This window comes from Amblyraja radiata, chromosome 38, assembly GCF_010909765.2.
Source record: "Amblyraja radiata isolate CabotCenter1 chromosome 38, sAmbRad1.1.pri, whole genome shotgun sequence".
NCBI lineage: Eukaryota > Metazoa > Chordata > Chondrichthyes > Rajiformes > Rajidae > Amblyraja > Amblyraja radiata.
Genome location: NC_045993.1, coordinates 7789843 through 7813603, shown reverse-complemented (window position 1 = coordinate 7813603; position 23761 = coordinate 7789843). Strand labels below are relative to the sequence as shown.

General features: G+C 50.9%; 3 protein-coding genes across 3 annotated transcripts; all 3 read left to right on the top strand.

The window, feature by feature from the left end:
• The first annotated feature begins 2530 nt into the window (after positions 1-2530).
• On the top strand, positions 2531-4420 carry LOC116966799 (E3 ubiquitin-protein ligase TRIM56-like). Its single transcript, XM_033013137.1, has one exon. The coding sequence runs from the start codon at positions 2531-2533 to the stop codon at positions 4418-4420; it is 1890 nt and encodes a 629-aa protein (XP_032869028.1).
• An 8707-nt stretch (positions 4421-13127) lies between these two features.
• On the top strand, positions 13128-14654 carry LOC116966798 (E3 ubiquitin-protein ligase TRIM56-like). Its single transcript, XM_033013136.1, has one exon. It carries the CDS (start codon positions 13128-13130, stop codon positions 14652-14654), a length of 1527 nt encoding a protein of 508 aa, XP_032869027.1.
• Positions 14655-17032: 2378 nt separating this feature from the next.
• On the top strand, positions 17033-22725 carry LOC116966796 (E3 ubiquitin-protein ligase TRIM56-like). The gene is made up of 2 exons (XM_033013135.1): positions 17033-17195; positions 20735-22725. The coding sequence occupies exon 2, from the start codon at positions 20749-20751 to the stop codon at positions 22723-22725; it is 1977 nt and encodes a 658-aa protein (XP_032869026.1). The 5' UTR covers positions 17033-17195; positions 20735-20748.
• The last annotated feature ends 1036 nt before the right edge of the window (positions 22726-23761 follow it).

Sequence of the window (23761 nt, the reverse complement as noted above, 5' to 3'; positions counted from 1 at the left end):
ATTCACGCACACCTCCAGATTCAGGGATAGTTTCTTCCCAGCTGTTATCATGCAACGGAATCATCTCATCACAACTCGAGAGCAGACCTGAACTACTATCTACCTCTTTAGTGACCTTCGAACTATCTTTGATCGGACTTTACTGGCTTTACCTTGCACTAAACATTATTCCATTATCATGTATCCATACACTGTAAATGGCTCGATTGTAATCATGTATTTCTGCTGACTGGTTAGCACACAAAAGCCTTTACTGTACACAGTGGCGTAGGGTGGGGTTTGAGCGCCCGGGGCAGTTTAAAGTATTGCGCCTCCTCATTGGCGGGGGGGGGGCGGAGCGGAGCGAGGGAGAGGGGCGAGGGAAGGGAAGGGGAAGGAACACGTTTTTGGTCTCTTCCTTCGGGGAGATGCGACTTCTTTTGTCGTATCCCCCGTCTCCGCCTGCGCCGAGGCCTAATGGCGGAGCTGGCGGCCTCGGAGCTGGGACAGCTGTGGTTTATACTCCTCGCTCCAACGGACCCCCGGGCCTCTTAATTTATTTTAATTTTTTTATCCAACATTTTTTTTGCGCCCCTAATAATTTAGCGCCCGGGGCAACCGCCCCTCTGCCCCCCCCCCCCCACCCCCACGCTACGCCACTGACTGTACATGAACACTAAACTAAACTGAACTGAACAATAGTTCTATGTTATCCCAAATTCTCATCCACTCCCTACACACTGGGGGCAATTTTACAGAGGGCCGATTAACCCACAAACCCCCACGTCTTTGTGATGCGGGAGGAAACGCACGCGGTCACTGGGAGCACGTGCAAACTCCACACAGATAGCACCCATCGTCAGGATTGAACCTGGGTCTCTGCCGCTGTGAGGCAGAACAGCGCTGCACCACCGTGCTGCCCTCTGTACATTATAACCTCTGAAGAAATTACTCTGAATACAAAAGAAAAATCTTTTAGAATATTTCAACAGTGATGCACCTGGTTCTCCAGGTTTGATCCTGACTACGTGGTCATAGGGAGAACATGCAAACTCCACACAGAGATCGCCCGTGGTCGAGATGGAACCCAGGGACTCTGGCACTGTGAGGCAGCTACACCTCTGTGCTGCCTAGTTGTGTGGAATGGATGGGCTCTGATCTAAACAATTACAGGTCCACCACCGATTTCCCGGCACCCTTGGTTCCAGAGCCTTGCCGGATGATCCGTTTTGCCAGGCCAACAGAGGTCAAGGCCTCCGAGAGGAGTCTAACGGTCTTGGAACATTCCGCCTAGGCTGCCGGGGGTCCACAAAGTCCGCCTTGGAAGCCATCTATGGGAACGGGTCTGCCGGTTCTGACTGGGCTGGAGTAAGTGGCGGCACGGTGGCACAGCGGTAGAGTTGCTGCCTCACAGCCCCAGAGACCCGGGTTCGATCCTGACCACGGGTGCAGTCTGTACAGAGTTTGTACATTCTCCCCGTGGGTTTCCTCCGGGTGCTCCGGTTTCCTCCCACACTCCAAAGACGTATATGTTTGTAGGTTAATTGGCTTGGTATAATTGTAAATTATCCCTAGTGTGTGAAGGGATAGGATAGCTGGGATCGCCAGTCAGAGCGGTGGGCCGAAGGGCCATGTTTCCCCAATGTATCTCTATATGAGAAAAAACCCAGCCGCAGGAGGGCAAGTTTAAAGTCCCAATGAGCTCGATATCGGCTGCCTCACCCAGCCAGGGCGCTTCATTTTTGGGGGGACTTCGGGGAGGAGGTTTCAAGTGCACTCTGGTCATTTTGTCCGGATTAAAGGAGGTGCTGGATCACCAGTTGCCAGAAAATCGGTGGCGGAGTATTATTGTTTGTTTTTTCTGTGTATGTATGTGTGCGTGTAAAAACAAGTAAGAATCTCACTATTCTATCTGGGACATCTATCTTATACTATTAAAACTCTGTGTGTGTGTGTGGTTGTATGTCAGATTCGGCCTTTGATTCCTTGGTCCGCCAGCACCACACGCTGAAACTCCGTGATTTTTTCCATTTCGCTAGCTAATTCACTTTTACATTCACTCATGCACTTCCCAAAACATTTGGACATGTTTATTTACACGTTTTTTAAATAAAATCCTCCCTCCACCCCTCCCCCTACCCCACCCCGCCCCTTCTCCCACCGCCCCGTCTCCCCCCCCCAACCCCCGTCTGAAGCATGTTCTGAAACCAGACCCAACGGGTCTGCACTTGGTCTAGTAGAACAATAAAACACTCTTGATTCTCAGACTTGTATTTTAAAACCCAAACTTTCTGTGACCAAACTTCTCATGGTGTGGAAACAGGCCCTTTGACTCAACTTGCCCACACCGGCCAATATGTCCCAACTACACTAGTCCCTCTAACTGTTTCTTAAACCGTAGGGATAGTCCCAGCCTCAACTACCTCATTGTGTCCTCTGATCTATTGCAGGTTGTGTCCACATCATGGCCATGTCGGGGGATATTACGGATCAGATACAAAACGATCTATTAAACTGCAAGATCTGCCTCAGTAGGTTCATACAGCCCAAGATGCTGCCTTGTGCCCACACCTACTGCCAGGGGTGCCTGGAGAAGATGGTTAGGTCAGACCGGAAGGTGCAGTGCCCGGAGTGCAGGGAAGTATTTGACGTGAGAGGTGGCGTCAGCAAACTCAAGACCAACTTTCACATTAACAGTCTGATGGATATCATCATGAGCAAGGAGAACGAAAAGGTGGTCTGCAGTTGGTGCGCGACAGCTGGTCGCCGTGAGACTCCCGCCGTGGCTCGGTGTAAAACCTGCATCAAGTGCCTCTGCCCGCCATGCAAACTCACCCACGGGACTGCCAACCCACGCCACGTGCTGGAGGATCTGCCCGGTCACATCGCCGGCCCTTGCGAGGTAGAGACAAGGATGCAGAAGATGATCTACTGCCAGAGCCACCCAGGAACCCTGGTGGACCATCTCTGCAACACCTGCAAAAGCGTGATCTGCAGCAGTTGTTCCTCGCACGCCCACGCCAAGCACTCGAAGGTGTCCCTGGCCAAGGCAGGGGCCACAGCTAGACCCACGGTGATGAATCTCATGGAGAGACTGAAGACTGACACGCAGTCGCTGGTCCAACAGGAAGACAACATCATCCAGGCAATGGAGGGGATGAAGGCGACGGAAAGATCTCTGATGTCTATGATAGAGTGCACCCTGGCCGAGGTCATAAACAACTTGATAAAACAGGGCGACACCATCAAGGACACGCTCTCCAGTTACGTCAGGGAGCAGGAAGAATTGTACAAGGTCGCGCGGGATGATATTCAGATCAAGATCAAGAAGGCGAAGGACACCAGGGAATTTTCCCAGGGGGTCCTGGGTTCCGGTAAAATGAGGGAAATAGTCTGCCTGCGGTCCGTCGTGGAAGACCAGATCGATGGACTCCAAGCGCCGAGGGTCCCAGACAACAAGAAGACCCGCCCCAGCCTGACCGTCAACGAGTCGCTCAAGAGCATGCTGTCTCACTCCAACCTTTTCAGCCTCACCTTCGGCGAAGACTCGGCCACCAAGATCCTGGCCGCTCCAGCGAAAAGCAAGCCGCGCAAGAGCCCGGCGAAAAGCCCACTATCCTACACACCCCACCCCCAACCCAGGCAGAGGGCGTGGAATCTACATTGCTTCAACACGTTGCTGGGTGGTGACTTGTGTGTTCCGAACCTGACGGGCGTCAGCGTCTCCAGCGACGGCATCATCGTGGTGGCGGACCAAGACAATTCCCTTCTGAAATGCTTCACCGACTACGGGCACTTCACCGCGACCATCTCACTGCCGGACGATGACGATCCATGCAGTGTTGCCATCTTTGATGACACCATCGCCTGCTCGTCTGGGAACCGGCTGTACATGCTGGACATGGACGGGACCATGCAGAGGAAGCTCTTGCTCCGCGGCTCCGAGTCCGTCTACCACCTCGCTGCCTACCGGGATGAATACGTGGCGGTGAACGAGGGCTCCATGTGCTCCCTCTCCCTGTACAACATCAACGGGAAGATGGTTGACAGAGTGAAGCCGTGCGGCTACGAAGGGGAGCGCTTCCTCTTCCTCGCCATCAACAGCGACGAGCGGTTCATCGTGGCCGACTACGGCAAGAAGTGCATCCTGATCTTCGACAGGGATGGCTGCGTCTTGGCCAACTGTGACCAGGTCACCATGAACGGAGTGGGTCAGGCGATCAATCCCTGCAGCATCTGCACGGACAAAGACAACAATATTCTGGTCACCGAGCGGAACCGGATCCTCTTGTTGTGGCCCAGCGGGGACTTCCGTGAGGAGCTGCTGACCACTGCCGACGGCCTTCTCAAACCACGCGTCATCACCGTCGACAATTGCAACAACCTGGTCGTCACCCAAGGCAACGGGTTCATCACCGTGTACCAGCTGGACCTCTCTTAGTGCATCGGTGACAGGAGCAAAACTAAGCCACTCGGCCACTCCACGATTCAGTCATGGCTGAACTCTCATTCCCTCCTAACTCCCTTCTGCCTTCTCCCCATCACCCCTGACACCCATACTAATCAGGAATCTATCTGTCTCTGCCTTGAAAATACCCATTGGCGGCCTCCTGTGGCGCAGCGGGTATGGAGTTTGCACGTTCTCCCTGCCACCACGAGGTTTTCCTCCCGCATCCCAAAGACGTGCGGGTTTGTAGGTTAATCGGCCCTCTGTAGATTGCCCCCAGTGTGTAGGGAGTGGATGAGAATTTAGGATAACATAGAACTAGTGTGAACATGTGATCGATGGTCAGCGTGGACTCAGTGCTTTAAGTGACATGGGCAGGCATGTGGATATGCTGGAAATTGAGGGATATGGGCCAGGTACAGGTAGATTAGATTAGTATATTTTGGCATTATATATTTCGGCCATTAACCCTGCTTTATGTGGCAATGAATTACACAGATTCACCACCCTCTGAATAAAGAAATTCATCCTCATCCTTTTATTCGGAGCCCGTGGCCTCTGGTCTTGGACTCCCCCACTAGTGGAAATATCCTCTCCACATACACTGAATTCCGGCCTCCAGCGAGTACAGGCCAAGTGCCATCAGACGCTCATCATACGTGAACCCACTCATTCCTGAGATCATTCTCGTAATCCTCCTCTGGACCCTCTCCAACACCTCCACATCCATCCTTGGATGCGGGGTACAGAACTGCTCACAATACTCCAAATGCGGCCCGACCCGCGCCTTCTAGACTCTCAGCATTACCTCAGAGTGGACCACCTTCTGAAGTTTCACTCGTGTGGCGCTGAGTATGTCAGTGACTGTGCTATGTTAGGGACCTGTCCTTGATATCCAGGCTGTATTTTGAGTCGAGCTCAGAGCAGTCGACCTGTGCACAGGATATTTTTAAGGCAGATTTTTAGATCGACAGATTCTCGATTAGTACGGGTGTCGAGAAAGCAGGGGAAAGTGGAGAGAGAAAGATGGATCAGCCTTGTTTGAACGGCGGAGTAGACTCGATGGGCAGAATAGCCAGCGCAGTGATAGACTTGCTTCCCTACAGCGTCAGAGACCCAGGTTTGATCCTGTCTATGGGCGCTGTCTATGGAATTTGCAAGTTCTCCCCATGATCAAGTGGGTTTTTTCCAGGTGCTCTGGTTTCCTCCAAAACTCTAAAGACGTACAGGGAGAAAATAATCGTCACTAGTGTGTAGGATACTCCTACTGTACGGGGTGATCGCCGGTCGGCACAGACTTGGTGGGCCGAAGGGCCTGTTTCCGCACTATACCTCTGAGGTCTAAAATTGTGAGGTCCAAACACATGGAGATGTTCTTTGGGTTCTGGGTTTGGTTAGAGGTGAGCAAGCTTCACTTTTTACCGTGGTACATCTGACGGTGTTTCTTTGGTGTTCACATTTAGATGCTGTGATTGGTTCATATTCCAGCATCTGTTTGAAAGGGCGGCACAATGACGCAGCTGTAAAGCTGCTATCTCACAGCTCCAGAGACCCGGGTTCGATCCCGACTGTGGGTGCCGCCTATGTGGAGTTTGGACCTTCTCCCTGTGACCGTGTGGGTTTTCTCCGGGTGCTCCCACATCCCAAAGGCGTACGGGTTTGTAGGCTAATTGGCTGCTGTATATTGCCCCTAGAGTGTGGGACATAGATCTGGTGTCAACGGGTCGATCGATGGTCGACGCGGTCTCGGTTGGATGACGGACCTGTTTCCATGCTGTATCTCCAAACTCTAAATATCCCACCATTGTACTAAAGAGCTGAGGGTTCACCACAGGTAGTTTGGATTTCACCATGGGATTGCTGGAGAGATCATTCATAGGCATTACTCATCCATTTAGGATTCCTGTGGACCAACACTACCAACGATAATGATGAGATGTAAACAAATGCACTCATACAATACAAGTTTACTTCAGTAAGGATCATTGAGGATATAGGGAAAGCTTTTGATTATTAAATCAAATAAGCTTTGCAAAGAGATGTAAAGCAGCTGCCTCACAGCGCCAGAGACCCGGGTTTGATCCTGCTGACGGGTGCTGCCTGTGCGGAGTTTGCACGTTCTCCCTTTGACCGCGTGGGTTTTCTCCCACATTCTAAAGATGTGCAGGTTTGTCGGTTAATTGGCTTTTGTGAATTATAAGATGCGAAACTGGGATAACATTGAACTCGAGTGGACGAGTAATTGATGGTCAGCGTGGACTTGATGGGCTGAAGGGCCAGTTTGCACACTGTATCTCTCTTGCACACCGCTGCTCTCTCTTCACATTGTGTTTTTGATTTTTTGTTTATGAACTGAATTCTGTTTTTAATTTGTGTTTCTGTGATGTCTTTATTATTTATTTTATTCTGATTATATGTTTATATTCCTGTTAATCTATGTAAGGCAGTGGTTCCCAACGTGGGGCGTACGCCCCACAGGGGGGCAATTTGATTTTTAAGGGGGGCAATTGAGCGCGACTGAGGAGGTCTGGGTCCAAATTTTCGATTTTTATTTTTTTGGATTTTCCATCAGGTAAACATATCTAGTTTATGTTTCAGATGTTATTTTGAGTAAATAATTTTTTTGGGGTAAAAAAGGTCTTTATTGTGTAGGGGGGGCATCAGGATTTTAGAGGTGATTAGGTGGGGCATGGCCAAAAAAAGGTTGGGAACCACTGATGAAAGGTGTCCTTGAGATGTCTGAAAGGCGCCCAATAAATAAAATTTATTATTATTATTATTGTGTCTCTAAACTGAACGCAATATTACTGACCAAGTCTTGGTTAAAGTCCACATTGCACTATGATTAAGAGTCTCAACCCGAAAAGTCACCAATTCCTTTTCTCCAGAGATGTTGTCTGACCCGCAGTTATTCCAGCTTTTTTGTGTCTCTCTTTGATATTTGATTAGCTCTCAAGCATGGCAGTCCCCAATTAATCTAATCATATTTGTGATTTATGTTTATAGTGTGAGTACAAGAGCTGATCAAAATGTCGTTTTCATACAAGCTAAAAAAAACTAATCATTCCATTCGATCCAATCTCTTGTTTGCCTCAATGTGCTCTTTCATTGTTGTAATTAGAAAATTAAATAAACTTTTATGAAGTTCTTTAACAACAGTGTGTTTCCTGTGAGTTTGTATAGAGTGGTGACATATCTACACTGGCTGTGTCCATCTGTGTCAGGCTGCTGCATTTGGTCAAAAGCATCTTCAAGTAACATTGGGCAGAATTTTTACTCTTCATACATTTCTGGAAGACATGGATGGCTGATCTCTGGGTCAGGCAGCATCTCTGCGAAATCGTTAACTGGAAAGGGTGCTGAGAAGATTTACAGGGACGTTACCAGGACTCGAGGTGCTTGAGCTACAGGAAGAGGTTGGACAGGCTAGGACTTTATTACCTGGAACACAGTAGGATGAGGGGTGATCTTATAAGAGGTGTACAAAATCATGAGGAATAGATCTGGTCGCAGAGGGTCTCTTGCCCAGAGTATGGGGGAATTGAGGACCGGGAGGCATCGGTTTATGGTGAAGGGGAAATTATTTAATAGGAATCTGAGGGGTAACGTTTTCACACAAAGGGTGCTGGGTGCATGGAACGAGCTGCCGGAGGAGGTAGTTGAAGGGTCGCGACCATGTAACGTCACCCATTCCTTCTCTCCAGAGATGCTGCCAGAGCCGCTGAGTTCCTCCAGCACGTTGTGTCTATCTACGGCGTCAACCACCTGCAGTTCCTTGCTCTCCAGCGTAAACCAGCTGAGTACACACCCACGCACACAAACACACTAAGTGAGACATAAAGGGCAGCGGGGCGGAGAGACCGGCTGCCCCGCCTCTGTCTCTCAGTTCGCTGTTCATTTTCTCGCCTCGCAGCAGAGACGTGAACCTCCACACACACTCACCACCAAAGATCGTCTTTGCTCACTACCACCCTAGCTCAGGTGAGTGACATGCTGCAGAGGGCGACTGGGGGCTCAGGGGGAAGGAGGGAGTGAGGTTGAGATAGGATATAGGAGCGTGTTTTTTTTTTAAATCTCCAGGCGCCGGGACATCCGCCTCACTGCGGTGGGCTAGGAAATCGGGACCTTCTCACCAGAACTTCCCAGACCCTTGGTGCGACAGTGCCCATGATGTTGCCCCGTCTCTGGTTGGGGCGAGATGGAAGAGGAGAGGATGGAAAGGGAAAGGCGGGGTGGAGGTGGGAGGGGAGGAGAAGAGAGGGGAGAAGAAGAGAGGAGGGGATAAGAAGAGAGGAGAGAGCAGGGATGGGAGTATGTTAACACACAAGATTCACAGATGAAACGGGGTCTTTGCGTGACTTACTTTGGGAACCAAGTGTCACCTCTCCCGGGCAATGACACTCATTACCACCTGGTCCTCGGCTGTTCGCTGGTGGAAGCGTTTTAAGCCACTGTATATTCAAAGGGGCTGTTCAACAACAATGTCGCCGTGTCTATACTTTCACTTTCCATTCTGGAATCTCACTCACTCTTTAAGTTTCGTTTCTAGCTGGGGTGAATCACAGCATGGAAATAGCCCGTTCGGCCCACCGAGTCCATGCTAACAATCGATCACTCATTCACGCACACCTCCAGATTCAGGGATAGTTTCTTCCCAGCTGTTATCATGCAACGGAATCATCTCATCACAACTCGAGAGCAGACCTGAACTACTATCTCTCAGTTCACTCTACACCTCCATCCCCCACCAGGATGGCCTCAAAGCCCTCCGGTTCTTCCTCGACCAGAGGAGCAACCTATACCCAGCCACTGACACTCTCCTCCGCCTAGCGGAGTTGGTCCTCACCCTCAACAACTTTACATTTGACTCCTCCCATTTCCTCCAAATACAAGGCGTAGCTATGGGCACACGCATGGGCCCCAGTTACGCCTGCCTCTTTGTCGGGTACGTTGAACAATCCTTGTTCAATACGTACCAGGGCCCCATCCCCGACCTCTACCTCCGTTACATTGACGACTGCTTTGGGGCCACCTCCTGCACCCACACACAACTGACTGACTTCATCCACTTCACCACCAACTTCCATCCGGCACTCCAATACACCTGGACCATTTCCGACACTTCCCTACCATTCCTTGACCTCACCATCTCCATCGCAGGGGACAGACTTCTGACCGACATACACTACAAACCAACTGACTCACATGGCTATCTGGACTACACGTCTTCCCACCCTGCCCCCTGTAAAGACTCCATCCCCCACTCCCAATTCCTCCGACTACGCCGCATCTGTTCCCAGGATGAGACGTTCCGCACCAGTGCATCGAAAATGTCCTCGTTCTTCAGGGAACGGGGATTCCCCTCCGCCACCATAGATGAGGCTCGCACCACGGTCTCATCCATACCCCGCAACACTGCTCTCTCTCCCCATCCCCGCACTCGCAACAAGGGCAGAGTCCCCCTAGTCTTCACCTTTCACCCCACCAGCCGGCAAATACAATAAATAATCCTCCGCCATTTCCGCCACCTCCAACGTGACCCCACCACTCGCCACACCTTCCCATCTCCCCCTGTCTGCCTTCCGCAAAGACCGCTCCCTCTGCAACTCCCTTGTCAATTCTTCCCTTCCCTGCCGTACCACCCCCTCCCCGGGCACTTTCCGTTGCAACCGCAAGAAATGCAACACCTGTCCCTTCACCTCCCCCCTCGACTCCATTCAAGGACCCAAGCAGTCGTTCCAGGTGCGACAAAGGTTCACCTGTATCTCCTCCAACCTCATCTACTGCATCCGCTGCTCTAGATGTCAGCTGATTTACATCGGGGAGACTAAGCGGAGGTTGGGCGATCGTTTCGCCGAACACCTCCGCTCAGTCCGCAATAACCTACCTGAACTCCCGGTGGCTCAGCACTTCAACTCCCCCTCCCATTCCCAATCCGACCTCTCTGTCCTGGGTCTCCTCCATTGCCAGAGTGAGCAACACCGGAAATTGGAGGAACAGCACCTCATATTCCGCCTGGGTTGCTTGCGTCCGGGTGGCATGAACATTGAATTCTCCCAATTTTGCTAGCCCTTGCTGTCTCCTCCCCTTCCTTAACCCTCGAGCTGTCTCCTCCCATCCCCCCGCCCTCGGGCTCCTCCTCCTCCCTTTTTCCTTCCTTCTCCCCCCCCACCCCCAATCATTCTGAAGAAGGGTTTCGGCCCGAAACGTCGCCTATTTCCTTCGCTCCATAGATGCTGCTGCACACGGTGAGTTTCTCCAGCATTTTTGTGTACCTTCTGAACTACTATCTACCTCTTTAGTGACCTTCGAACTATCTTCGATCGGACTTTACTGGCTTTACCTTGCACTAAACATTATTCCCTTATCATGTATCCATACACTGTAAATGGCTCGATTGTAATTATGTATTTCCGCTGACTGGTTAGCACACAAAAGTCTTTACTGTACATGAACACTAAACTAAACTGAACTGAACAATAGTTCTATGTTATCCCAATTTCTCATCCACTCCCTACACACTGGGGGCAATTTTACAGAGGGCCGATTAACCCACAAACCCGCACGTCTTTGTGATGCGGGAGGAAACCCACGCGGTCACTGGGAGCACGTGCAAACTCCACACAGATAGCACCCATCGTCAGGATTGAACCTGGGTCTCTGCCGCTGTGAGGCAGAACAGCGCTGCACCACTGTGCTTGCCCTCTGTACATTATAACCTCTGAAGAAATTACTCTGAATACAAAAGAAAAATCTTTTAGAATATTTCAACAGTGGTGCACCTGGTTCTCCAGGTTTGATCCTGACTACGTGGTCATAGGGAGAACATGCAAACTCCACACAGAGATCGCCCGTGGTCGGGATGGAACCCAGGGACTCTGGCACTGTGAGGCAGCTGCACCTCTGTGCTGCCTAGTTGTGTGGAATGGATGGGCTCTGATCTAAACAATTACAGGTCCACCACCGATTTCCCGGCACCCTTGGTTCCAGAGCCTTGCCGGATGATCCGTTTTGCCAGACCAACAGAGGTCACGGCCTCCGAGAGGAGTCTAACGGTCTTGGAACATTCCGCCTAGGCCGCCGAGGGTCCGCAAAGTCCGCCTTGGAAGCCATCTATGGGAACGGGTCTGCCGGTTCTGACTGGGCTGGAGTAAGTGGGGGCACGGTGGCACAGCGGTAGAGTTGCTGCCTCACAGCCCCAGAGACCCGGGTTCGATCCTGACCACGGGTGCAGTCTGTACAGAGTTTGTACATTCTCCCCGTGGGTTACCTCCGGGTGCTCCGGTTTCCTGCCACACTCCAAAGACGTATATGTTTGTAGGTTAATTGGCTTGGTATAATTGTAAATTATCCCTAGTGTGTGAAGGGATAGGATAGCTGGGATCGCCAGTCGGAGTGGTGGGCCGAAGGGCCTTGTTTCCGCAATGTATCTCTATATGAGAAAAAACCCAGCCGCAGGAGGGCAAGTTTAAAGTCCCAATGAGGTCGATATCGGCCGCCTCACCCTGCCAGGAAACTTCATTTTTGGAGGGACTTCGGGGAGGAGGTTTCAAGTGCACTCTGGTCATTTTGTCCAGATTAAAGGAGGTGCTGGATCACCAGTTGCCAGAAAATCGGTGGCGGAGTATTATTGTATGTTTTTTCTGTGTATGTATGTGTGCGTGTAAAAACAAGTAAGAATCTCACTATTCTATCTGGGACATCTATCTTTATACTATTAAAACTCTGTGTGTGTGTGTGTGTGTGTGTGCGTGTGGTTGTATGCCAGATTCGGCCTTTGATTCCTTGGTCCGCCAGCACCACACGCTGAAACTTTTTCCATTTCGCTAGCTAATTCACTTTTACATTCACTCATGCACTCCCCAAAACATTTGGACATGTTTATTTACACGTTTTTTAATAAAATCCTCCCTCCACTCCTCCCCCTCCCCCACCCCGCCGCTTCTCCCCTCCGCCCATACCCCCATACTGGGGGTCTGAAGCACGTTCGGAAACCAGACCCAACGGGTCTGCACTTGGTCTAGTAGAACAATAAAACACTCTTGATTCTCAGACTTGTATTTTAAAACCCAAACTTTCTGTGACCAAACTTCTCATGGTGTGGAAACAGGCCCTTTGACTCAACTTGCCCACACCGGCCAATATGTCCCAACTACACTAGTCCCTCTAACTGTTTCTTAAAACGTTGGGATAGTCCCAGCCTCAACTACCTCATTGTGTCCTCTGATCTATTGCAGGTTGTGTCCACATCATGGCCATGTCGGGGGATATTACGGATCAGATACAAAACGATCTATTAAACTGCAAGATCTGCCTCAGTTGGTTCACACAGCCCAAGATGCTGCCTTGTGCCCACACCTACTGCCAGGGGTGCCTGGAGAAGATGGTTAGGTCAGACCAGAAGGTTCAGTGCCCAGAGTGCAGGGAAGAGTTTGACGTTGGTGGTGGCGTCAGCAAACTCAAGACCAACTTTCACATTAACAGTCTGATGGATATCATCACGAGCAAGGAGAACGAAAAGGTGGTCTGCAGTTGGTGCGCGACAGCTGGTCTCAGCGAGATTGCCGCCGTGGCTCGGTGTAAAACCTGCCTCAAATGCCTCTGCCCGCCTTGCAAACTCACCCACGGGACTGCCAACCCACGCCACGTGCTGGAGGATCTGCCCGGTCACGTCGCCGGCCCTTGCGAGGCAGAGACAAAGATGCAGAAGATGATCTACTGCCAGGGCCACCCAGGAACCCTGGTGGACCATCTCTGCAACACCTGCAACAGCGTGATCTGCAGCAATTGTTCCTCGCACGCCCACGCCAAGCACTCGAAGGAGTCCCTGGCCAACGCAGGGGCCACAGCTAGACCCACGGTGATGAATCTCATGGAGAGACTGAAGACTGACACGCAGTCGCTGGTCCAACAGGAAGACGACATCATCCAGGCAATGGAGGGGATGAAAGCGACGGAAAGATCTCTGATGTCTATGATAGAGTCCACCCTGGCCGAGGTCATAAACAACTTGATAAAACAGGGCGACACCATCAAGGACACGCTCTCCAGTTACGTCAGGGAGCAGGAAGAATTGTACAAGGTCGCGCGGGATGATATTCAGCTCAAGATCAAGAAGGCGAAGGACATCAGGGAATTTTCCCAGGGGGTCCTGGATTCTGGTAAAATGAGGGAAATAGTCTGCCTGCGGTCCGTCGTGGAAGAACAGATCGATAGACTTCAAGCGCCGAGGGTCCCGGACGACAAGAAGACCCGCCCCAGCCTGACCGTGAACGAGTCGTTCAAGAGCATGCTGTCTCACTCCAACCTTTTCAGCCTCACCTTCGGCGAAGAATCGGCCGCTAAGGCAGTGGCCGTTCCAGCAAAAAGCAAGCCGCGCAAGAGCCCGGCGAAAAGCCCGCAGGCCTACACTCCCCTCCCCCAACCCAGGCAGAGGGTGCGGAATCTACATAGCTTCGACACGGAGCTGGGTGGTGACGAGTACGATCCGAAGCTGACGGGCGTCAGCGTCTCCAACGATGGCATCATCGTGGTGGCGGATGAAGACAATTCCCTTCTGAAATGCTTCATCGACTGCGGGGACCATACCATAAGTATTTCACTGCCGGACGATGACGAACCATGCAGTGTTGCCATCTTTGACGACACCATCGCCTGCTCGTCTGGGAACCAGCTGTACATGCTGGACATGGACGGGACTTTGCTGAGGAAGCTCTTCCTCCGAGGCTTTGAGTCCGTCTACCCCCTTGCCGCCTACCAGGATGAATACGTGGCTGTGAGTGAGGGGTCCATGTGCTCCCTCTCCCTGTACGACACCAACGGGAAGATGGTCGACAGAGTGAAGCCGTGCGGCTACGAGGGGGTGCGCTTCCTCTTCCTCGCCATCAACAGCGACGAGCAGTTCATCGTGGCCGACTGCGGCAAGAAGTGCATCCTGATCTTCGACAGGGATGGCTGCCTCTTCACCACCTGCGACCAGGTCACCATGAACGGGGTGGTTCAGGCGATCAATCCCTACAGCATCTGCACGGACAAAGACGACAATATTCTGGTCACCGAGCGGAACCGGATCCTCTTGTTTTGTCCCAGCGGGGACTTCTGTGAGGAGCTGCTGACCGTTGCCAATGGCCTTCACAAACCACGCGTCATCACCGTCGACAATTGCAACAACCTGGTCGTCACCCAAGGCAACGGGTTCATCACCGTGTACCAGCTGGACCTCTCTTAGTGCATCGGTGACAGGAGCACAACTAGGCCACTCAGCCCATCGTCCACTCCGCCCTTTGATCTCTCATTCCCTCCCAACCCCCTTCTCCTAACCTCTCCCCATCACCCCTGACACCCGTACTAATCAGGAATCTATCTGTTTCTGCCTTGAAAATACCCATTGACTTGGCCTCCACAGCCTTCTATGGCGCAGCGGGTATGGAGTTTGCACGTTCTCCCTGCGACCGTGAGGATTTCCTCCCACATCCCAAAGACGTGCGGGTTTGTAGGATGATCGGTCCACTGTAGATTGCCCCTGGTGTATAGGAAGTGGACGAGAATTTGGGTAACATAGAACTGGTGTGAACATGTGATCGATGGTCAGCATGGACTTAGTGCTTTTAGTGACATGGGCAGGCATGTGGATATGCTGGAAATTGAGGGATATGGGCCATGTACAGATAGATTAGATTACTATATTTTGGCATCATATATTTCTACATCAACCCTGCCTTCTGTGACAATGAATTCCACAGATTCACCACCCTCTAAAGATTGTTTTTATTGGAGGCTGTGGCCTCTGGTCTTTGACTCCCCCACTCATGGAAACGTCCTCTCCACATCCACTCTCTCCAGGCCTTTCACTATTTGGTAAGTTTCAATGAGCCCCCCCCCCACCCAACATCCTTGTAAACTCCAGCGAGTACAGGCCCAGTGCCATCAGATGCTCATCATACGTGAACCCATTCATTCCTGGGATCATTCTTATAATCATCCACTGGACCCTCTCCACGCCTCCACATCCCACCTTGGATGTGGGGCCCAGAACTGCTCACGATACTCCAATACACCATCAGCTGTTTCTTGTATCTCAAAACTCACAGGGAGACAGCCAGACTTGGAAGTCAAGGAAAATGTGTAGGGTATATACTCCACTGTCTATCTTTCCACCCATAAACCACACTCGATCCCATGAGACATGAGACTGCACCACCATGCTATAGTCGTCTAGGACGAGCCACCACCATCATTCCACCGTCTCGATCGTGGCTACAGTACATGACAAATGGTGCAACGGTAGAGTTGCTGCCTCACAGTGCCAGAGACCGGGATTCAATCCTGACCTTGGGTGCTGTCTGTACAGAGTTTGTACATTCTCTCCCTGACCTGCGTGGGTTTTCTCCTGCTCCTCCAGATTCCTCCCACACACCAAAGATGCACGAGTTTGCAGGTTAATTGACTTCTGTAAATTGTCCCTAGTGTGTGTAGGATAGAACTAGTGTACGGGTCACGAATGGTTAGCACAGACCCGTTGGGCCGAAGGGTCTGTTTCCACATTGTATCTCTAAACCAAATGCAATGTTAGTGACTACTGACCAAGTCTTGGTTAAAGTCCACATTGAACTTTGATTAAGTCTCGACCCGAAAAGTCACCAATTCCTTTTCACCAGAGATGCTCTCTGACCCGCTGTTACTCCAGATTTTTGTGTCTCTCTTTGATATTTGATTAGCTCTCTCAAGCATGGCAGTCACCAATTAATCTAGTCATATTTCTGATTTATGTTTATAGTGAATAGAAGAGCTTATCAAAATGTTGTTTTCATACTAGCAAAAAGCATAACTAATCATTCCATTCGATGTAATCTCTCGTTTGCCTCAATGTGCTCTTTCGTTGCTGTAATTAGAAAATTAAATAAACTTTTATGAAGTTCTTTAACATCAGTGAGTTTCTCCTGTGAGTTTGTATAGAGTGGTGACATATCTACACTGGCTGTGTCCATCTGCCTCAGGCTGCTACATTTGGTCAAAAGCAACTTCAAGTAACATTGGGCAGAATCTTTACTCTTCAGACAACATTTCTGGAGGACATGGATGGCTGATCTCTGGGTCAGGCAGCATCCCTGCGAAATCGTTGACTGGAAAGGGTGCTGAGAAGATTTACGAGGACGTTACAAGGACTCGAGGTGCCTGAGCTACAGGGAGAGGTTGGACGGGCTCGGACTTTATTACCTAGAACACAGGAGAATGAGGGGTGATCTTATAAGAGGTGTACAAAATCATGAGGAATAGAACTGGTAGACGTACAGGGTCTCTTGCCCAGAGTATGGGGGAATTGAGGACCGGGGGCATAGGTTTAAGGTGAAGGGGGAATTATTTAATAGGAATCTGAGGGGTAACCTTTTCACACAAAGGGTGCTGGGTGCATGGAACGAGCTGCCGGAGGAGGTAGTTGAAGGGTCTCGACCATGTAACGTCACCCATTCCTTCTCTCCAGAGATGCTGCCAGAGCCGCTGAGTTCCTCCAGCACGTTGTGTCTATCTACGGCGTCAACCACCTGCAGTTCCTTGCTCTCCAGCGTAAACAAGCTGGGTTCTCACTGAGTACACACACACGCACACAAACACACTAAGTGAGACATAAAGGGCAGCGGTGCGGAGAGACCGGCTGCCCCGCCTCTGTCTCTCAGTTCGCTGGTTATTTTCTCGCCTCGCAGCAGAGACGTGGACCTCCACACACACTCACCACCAAAGATCGTCTTTGCTCACCACCGCCCCAGCTCAGGTGAGTGACATGCTACAGAGGGCGACTGGGGGGTGGGGGCCTCAGGGGGAGGGAGGGAGTGAGGTTGAGATAGGATGTAAGAGCGTGTTGTTTTTAAATCTCCAGGCGCCGGGACATCCGCCTCACTGCGGTGGGCTAGGAAATCGGGACCTTCTCACCAGAACGTCCCAGACCCTTGGTGTGACAGTGCCCATGATGTTGCTGTGATGTTGCCCCGTCTCTGGTTGGGGCGGGAGGGAAGAGGAGAGGAGGGATAGGGAAAGGCGGGGTGGAGATGGGAGGGGAGAGCAGGAAATGGTAGGGGAGGAGAGGGTAGGGTAGGGGAGAAGAAAAGAGAGGAGGGGAGGGAAGAAGAAGAGAGGAGAGAGCAGGGATGGGAGTATGTTAACACACAAGGTTCATAGCTGAAACGGGGTCTTTGCGTGACTTATTTTGGGAACCAAGTGCCACCTCTCCCGGGCAATCACATTCATTCCCACCTGGTCATCGGCTGTTCGCTGGTGGAAGCGTTTTAAGCCACTGTATATTTAAAGGGGCTGTTCAACAACAATGTCGCCGTGTCTTTACTTTCACTTTCGATTTTGGAATCTCACTCACTCTTTAAGTTTCGTTTCTACCTGGGGTGAATCACAGCATGGAAATAGCCCCTTCGGCCCACCGAGTCCATGCTAACAATCGATCACTCATTCACGCACACCTCCAGATTCAGGGATAGTTTCTTCCCAGCTGTTATCATGCAACGGAATCATCTCATCACAACTCGAGAGCAGACCTGAACTACTATCTACCTCTTTAGTGACCTTCGAACTATCTTTGATCGGACTTTACTGGCTTTACCTTGCACTAAACATTATAGGGTGATTTCACGAAAGGTCACTGCAACGTAAATCAGGACATTTTATTATTTGCCAAAATATATTTCTCAATGCTCACAGTGGGTGCCCAATCAGGATTGTTGACATCATTCCATGCTGCAGGCTTGTCTGTTATTAGATGATAAATAAATAAGTAGTTTGGGTGATTGTGCAGGCTTTAAACAAGAAACATTGAGAAATATATTTTGGCAAATAATAAAATGTCCTGATTTTGTCCAAATAACAGCTGACAATTATCCCATTCCTTAGCTTGCATCTGAGTAAAATTTATTTCAAAACGCATTGATAGTTTACGATTATTTAAATGGTAAATGGAGCTTCAGAAGCGTTTTCATTTTGCATGTTAAAACCCACCTGAGAACCATGGGCGATTTTGCAATTTTACTGACGGATTTTTCACTTATAAAACTTTTCATATAACAAATGAATAAAGATAAAATGTCAATAATGCCTTACTGTTGATGAAATGCAGCGAGCAAACGCGATAATTCCCGATATTTTCGATCTTTATATCTCCACGGCAAATGTCCGCTGACCACTTCCGCTGTTTTTGCAGCTTCAGCTCCCTCTTGAATTTACCTTAGTTTTTATCTTTCTTCTGGACTGTAAAGTTAGGTAGCTGTGCCTCACGGTCACCCCGACTGGCACAGTAATTTACAGCTCAAAAACTGGCCATTTTCGCGGTTTTTAACGGGTGTGAAAGTGCATGTTTTCAGCATCACTAACATGTACCGGAAGTGACGCGTGTACCCCAGTTAAATTTTGCGGTCACGTGGGTGAGGATCTACGCTGCAGTGACCTTTCGTGAAATCACCCTATTCCCTTATCATGTATCCATACACTGTAAATGGCTCGATTGTAATCATGTATTTCTGCTGACTGGTTAGCACACAAAAGCCTTTACTGTACATGAACACTAAACTAAACTGAACTGAACAATAGTTCTATGTTATCCCAAATTCTCATCCACTCCCTACACACTGGGGGCAATTTTACAGAGGGCCGATTAACCCACAAACCCCCACGTCTTTGTGATGCGGGAGGAAACCCACGCGGTCACTGGGAGCACGTGCAAACTCCACACAGATAGCACCCATCGTCAGGATTGAACCTGGGTCTCTGCCTCTGTGAGGCAGAACAGCGCTGCACCACCGTGCTGCCCTATGTACATTATAACCTCTGAAGAAATTACTCTGACTACAAAAGAAAAATCTTTTAGAATATTTCAACAGTGGTGCACCTGGTTCTCCAGGTTCGATCCTGACTACGTGGGCCTAGGGAGAACATGCAACTCCACACAGAGATCGCCCGTGGTCGGGATGGAACCCAGGGACTCTGGCACTGTGAGGCAGCTGCACCTCTGTGCTGCCTAGTTGTGTGGAATGGATGGGCTCTGATCTAAACAATTACAGGTCCACCACCGATTTCCCGGCACCCTTGGTTCCAGAGCCTTGCCGGATGATCCGTTTTGCCAGGCCAACAGAGGTCAAGGCCTCCGAGAGGAGTCTAACGCTCTTGGAACATTCCGCCTAGGCTGCCGGGGGTCCGCAAAGTCCGCCTTGGAAGCCATCTATGGGAACGGGTCTGCCGGTTCTGACTGGGCTGGAGTAAGTGGCGGCACGGTGGCACAGCGGTAGAGTTGCTGCCTCACAGCCCCAGAGACCCGGGTTCGATCCTGACCACGGGTGCAGTCTGTACAGAGTTTGTACATTCCCCCCGTGGGTTTCCTCCGGGTGCTCCGGTTTCCTCCCACACTCCAAAGACGTATATGTTTGTAGGTTAATTGGCTTGGTATAATTGTAAATTATCCCTAGTGTGTGAAGGGATAGGATAGCTGGGATCGCCAGTCAGAGCGGTGGGCCGAAGGGCCATGTTTCCCCAATGTACCTCTATATGAGAAAAAACCCAGCCGCAGGAGGGCAAGTTTAAAGTCCCAATGAGCTCGATATCGGCCGCCTCACCCAGCCAGGGCGCTTCATTTTTGGGGGGACTTCGGGGAGGAGGTTTCAAGTGCACTCTGGTCATTTTGTCCGGATTAAAGGAGGTGCTGGATCACCAGTTGCCAGAAAATCGGTGGCGGGGTATTATTGTTTGTTTTTCCTGTGTATGTATGTGTGCGTGTAAAAACAAGTAAGAATCTCACTATTCTATCTGGGACATCTATCTTATACTATTAAAACTCTGTGTGTGTGGTTGTATGTCAGATTCGGCCTTTGATTCCTTGGTCCGCCAGCACCACACTCTGAAACTCCGTGATTTTTTCCATTTCGCTAGCTAATTCACTTTTACATTCACTCATGCACTTCCCAAAACATTTGGACATGTTTATTTACACGTTTTTTTAAATAAAATCCTCCCTCCACCCCTCCCCCCCCCCCCCCCCCCCACCCCCGTACTCGGGGTCTGAAGCACGTTCGGAAATCAGACCCAACGGGTCTGCACTTGGTCTAGTAGAACAATAAAACACTCTTGATTCTCAGACTTGTATTTTAAAACCCAAACTTTCTGTGACCAAACTTCTCATGGTGTGGAAACAGTCCATTCGGCTCAACTTGCCCACACCGGCCAATATGTCCCAACTACACTAGTCCCTCTAACTGTTTCTTAAAACGTTGGGATAGTCCCAGCCTCAACTACCTCATTGTGTCCTCTGATCTATTGCAGGTTGTGTCCACATCATGGCCATGTCGGGGGATATTACGGATCAGATACAAAACGATCTATTAAACTGCAAGATCTGCCTCAGTAGGTTCATACAGCCCAAGATGCTGCCTTGTGCCCACACCTACTGCCAGGGGTGCCTGGAGAAGATGGTTAGGTCAGACCGGAAGGTGCAGTGCCCGGAGTGCAGGGAAGTATTTGACGTGAGAGGTGGCGTCAGCAAACTCAAGACCAACTTTCACATTAACAGTCTGATGGATATCATCAAGAGCAAGGAGAATGAGAAGGTGGTCTGCAGTTGGTGCGCGACAGCTGGTCGCCGTGAGACTCCCGCCGTGGCTCGGTGTAAAACCTGCCTCAAGTGCCTCTGCCCGCCTTGCAAACTCACCCACGGGACTGCCAACCCACGCCACGTGCTGGAGGATCTGCCCGGTCACATCGCCGGCCCTTGCGAGGTAGAGACAAGGATGCAGAAGATGATCTACTGCCAGAGCCACCCAGGAACCCTGGTGGACCATCTCTGCAACACCTGCAAAAGCGTGATCTGCAGCAGTTGTTCCTCGCACGCCCACGCCAAGCACTCGAAGGTGTCCCTGGCCAAGGCAGGGGCCACAGCTAGACCCACGGTGATGAATCTCATGGAGAGACTGAAGACTGACACGCAGTCGCTGGTCCAACAGGAAGGCAACATCATCCAGGCAATGGAGGGGATGAAGGCGACGGAAAGATCTCTGATGTCTATGATAGAGTGCACCCTGGCCGAGGTCATAAACAACTTGATAAAACAGGGCGACACCATCAAGGACACGCTCTCCAGTCACGTCAGGGAGCAGGAAGAATTGTACAAGGTCGTGCGGGATGACATTCAGCTCAAAATCAAGAAGGCGAAGGACACCAGGGAATTTTCCCAGGGGGTCCTGGGTTCCGGTAAAATGAGGCAAATAGTCTGCCTGCGGTCCGTCTTGGAAGACCAGATCGATGGATTCCAAGCGCCGAGGGTCCCAGACAACAAGAAGACCCGCCCCAGCCTGACCGTCAATGAGTCGCTCAAGAGCATGCTGTCTTACTCCAACCTTTTCAACCTCACCTTCGGCGAAGACTCGGCCACCAAGATCCTGGCCGCTCCAGCAAAAAGCAAGCCGCGCAAGAGCCCGGAGAAAAGCCCACTATCCTACACACCCCACCCCCAACCCAGGCAGAGAGCGTGGAATCTACATTGCTTCAACACGTTGTTGGGTGGTGACTTGTGTGTTCCGAACCTAACGGGCGTCAGCGTCTCCAGCGACGGCATCATCGTGGTGGCGGACCAAGCCAATTCCCTTCTGAAATGCTTCACCGACAACGGGCACATCACCGCGACCATCTCACTGCCGGACGATGACGAACCATGCAGTGTTGCCATCTTTCATGACACCATCGCCTGCTCGTCTGGGAACCGGCTGTACATGCTGGACATGGACGGGACCATGCAGAAGAAGCTCTTGCTCCGTGGCTCCGAGTCCATCTACCACCTCGCTACCTACCGGGATAAATACGTGGCGGTGAACGAGGGCTCCATGTGCTCCCTCTCCCTGTACGAAATCAACGGGAAGATGGTCAAAAGAGTGAAGCCGTGCGGCTACGAGGGGGTGCGCTTCCTCTTCCTCGCCATCAACAGCAACGAGCAGTTCATCGTGGCCGACTACGGCAAGAAGTGCATCCTGATCTTCGACAGAGATGGCTTCGTCTTGGCCAACTGGGACCAGGTCACCATGAACCGGGTGGGCCAGGCGTTCTATCCCTGCAGCATCTGCACGGACAAAGACGACAATATTCTGGTCACCGAGCGGAACCGGATCCTCTTGTTGTGGTCCAGCGGGGACTTCAGGGAGGAGCTGCTGACCGCCACTGACAGCCTTCACAAACCACGCGTCATCACCGTCGACAATCGCAACAACCTGGTCCTCACCCAAGGCAACGGATTCATCACCGTGTACCAGCTGGACCTCTCTTAGTGCATCGGTGACAGGAGCACAACTAGGCCACTCGGCCCATCGAGTCCACTCCATGATTCAGTCATGGCTGATCTCTCATTCCCTCCTAACCCCCTTCTGCCTTCTCCCCATCACTCCTGACACCCGTACTAATCAGGAATCTATCTGTCTCTGCCTTGAAAATACCTATTGGTGGCCTCCTGTGGCGCAGCGGGTATGGAGTTTGCACGTTCTCCCTGCCACCACGAGGTTTTCCTCCCGCATCCCAAAGACATGCGGGTTTGTAGGTTAATTGGCCCACTAGATTGCCCCTAGTGTCGGGAGTGGATGAGAATTTAGGATAACATAGAACTAGTGTGAACATGTGATCGATGGTCAGCGTGGACTCAATGCTTAAAGTGACATGGGCAGGCATGTGGATATGCTGGAAATTGAGGGATATGGGCCAGGTACAGGTAGATTAGATTAGTATATTTTGGCATTATATATTTCGGCCATTAACCCTGCTTTCTGTGGCAATGAATTACACAGATTCACCACCCTCTGAATAAATAAATTCATCCTCATCCTTTTATTCGGAGCCCGTGGCCTCTGGTCTTGGACTCCCCCACTAGTGGAAATATCCTCTCCACATACACTGAATTCCGGCCTCCAGCGAGTACAGGCCAAGTGCCATCAGACGCTCATCATACGTGAACCCACTCATTCCTGAGATCATTCTCGTAATCCTCCTCTGGACCCTCTCCAACACCTCCACATCCCTCCTTGGATGCGGGGTACAGAACTGCTCACAATACTCCAAATGCGGCCCGACCCGCGCCTTCTAGACTCTCAGCATTACCTCAGAGTGGACCACCTTCTGAAGTTTCACTCGTGTGGCGCTGAGTATGTCAGTGACTGTGCTATGTTAGGGAGCGGTCCTTGACATCTAGGCTGTATTTTGAGTCGAGCTCAGAGCAGTCGACCTGTGCACAGGATATTTTTAAGGCAGATTTTTAGATCGACAGATTCTCGATTAGTACGGGTTTCGAGAAAGCAGGGGAAAGTGGATGAGAGG

What these genes read in the sequence shown, in the direction of transcription:
- LOC116966799 (XM_033013137.1), top strand. Translation starts at nt 2,531, where the DNA reads ATGCTGCCTTGTGCCCACACCTACTGCCAGGGGTGCCTGGAGAAGATG.
- LOC116966798 (XM_033013136.1), top strand. Translation starts at nt 13,128, where the DNA reads ATGCAGAAGATGATCTACTGCCAGGGCCACCCAGGAACCCTGGTGGAC.
- LOC116966796 (XM_033013135.1), top strand. Translation starts at nt 20,749, where the DNA reads ATGGCCATGTCGGGGGATATTACGGATCAGATACAAAACGATCTATTA.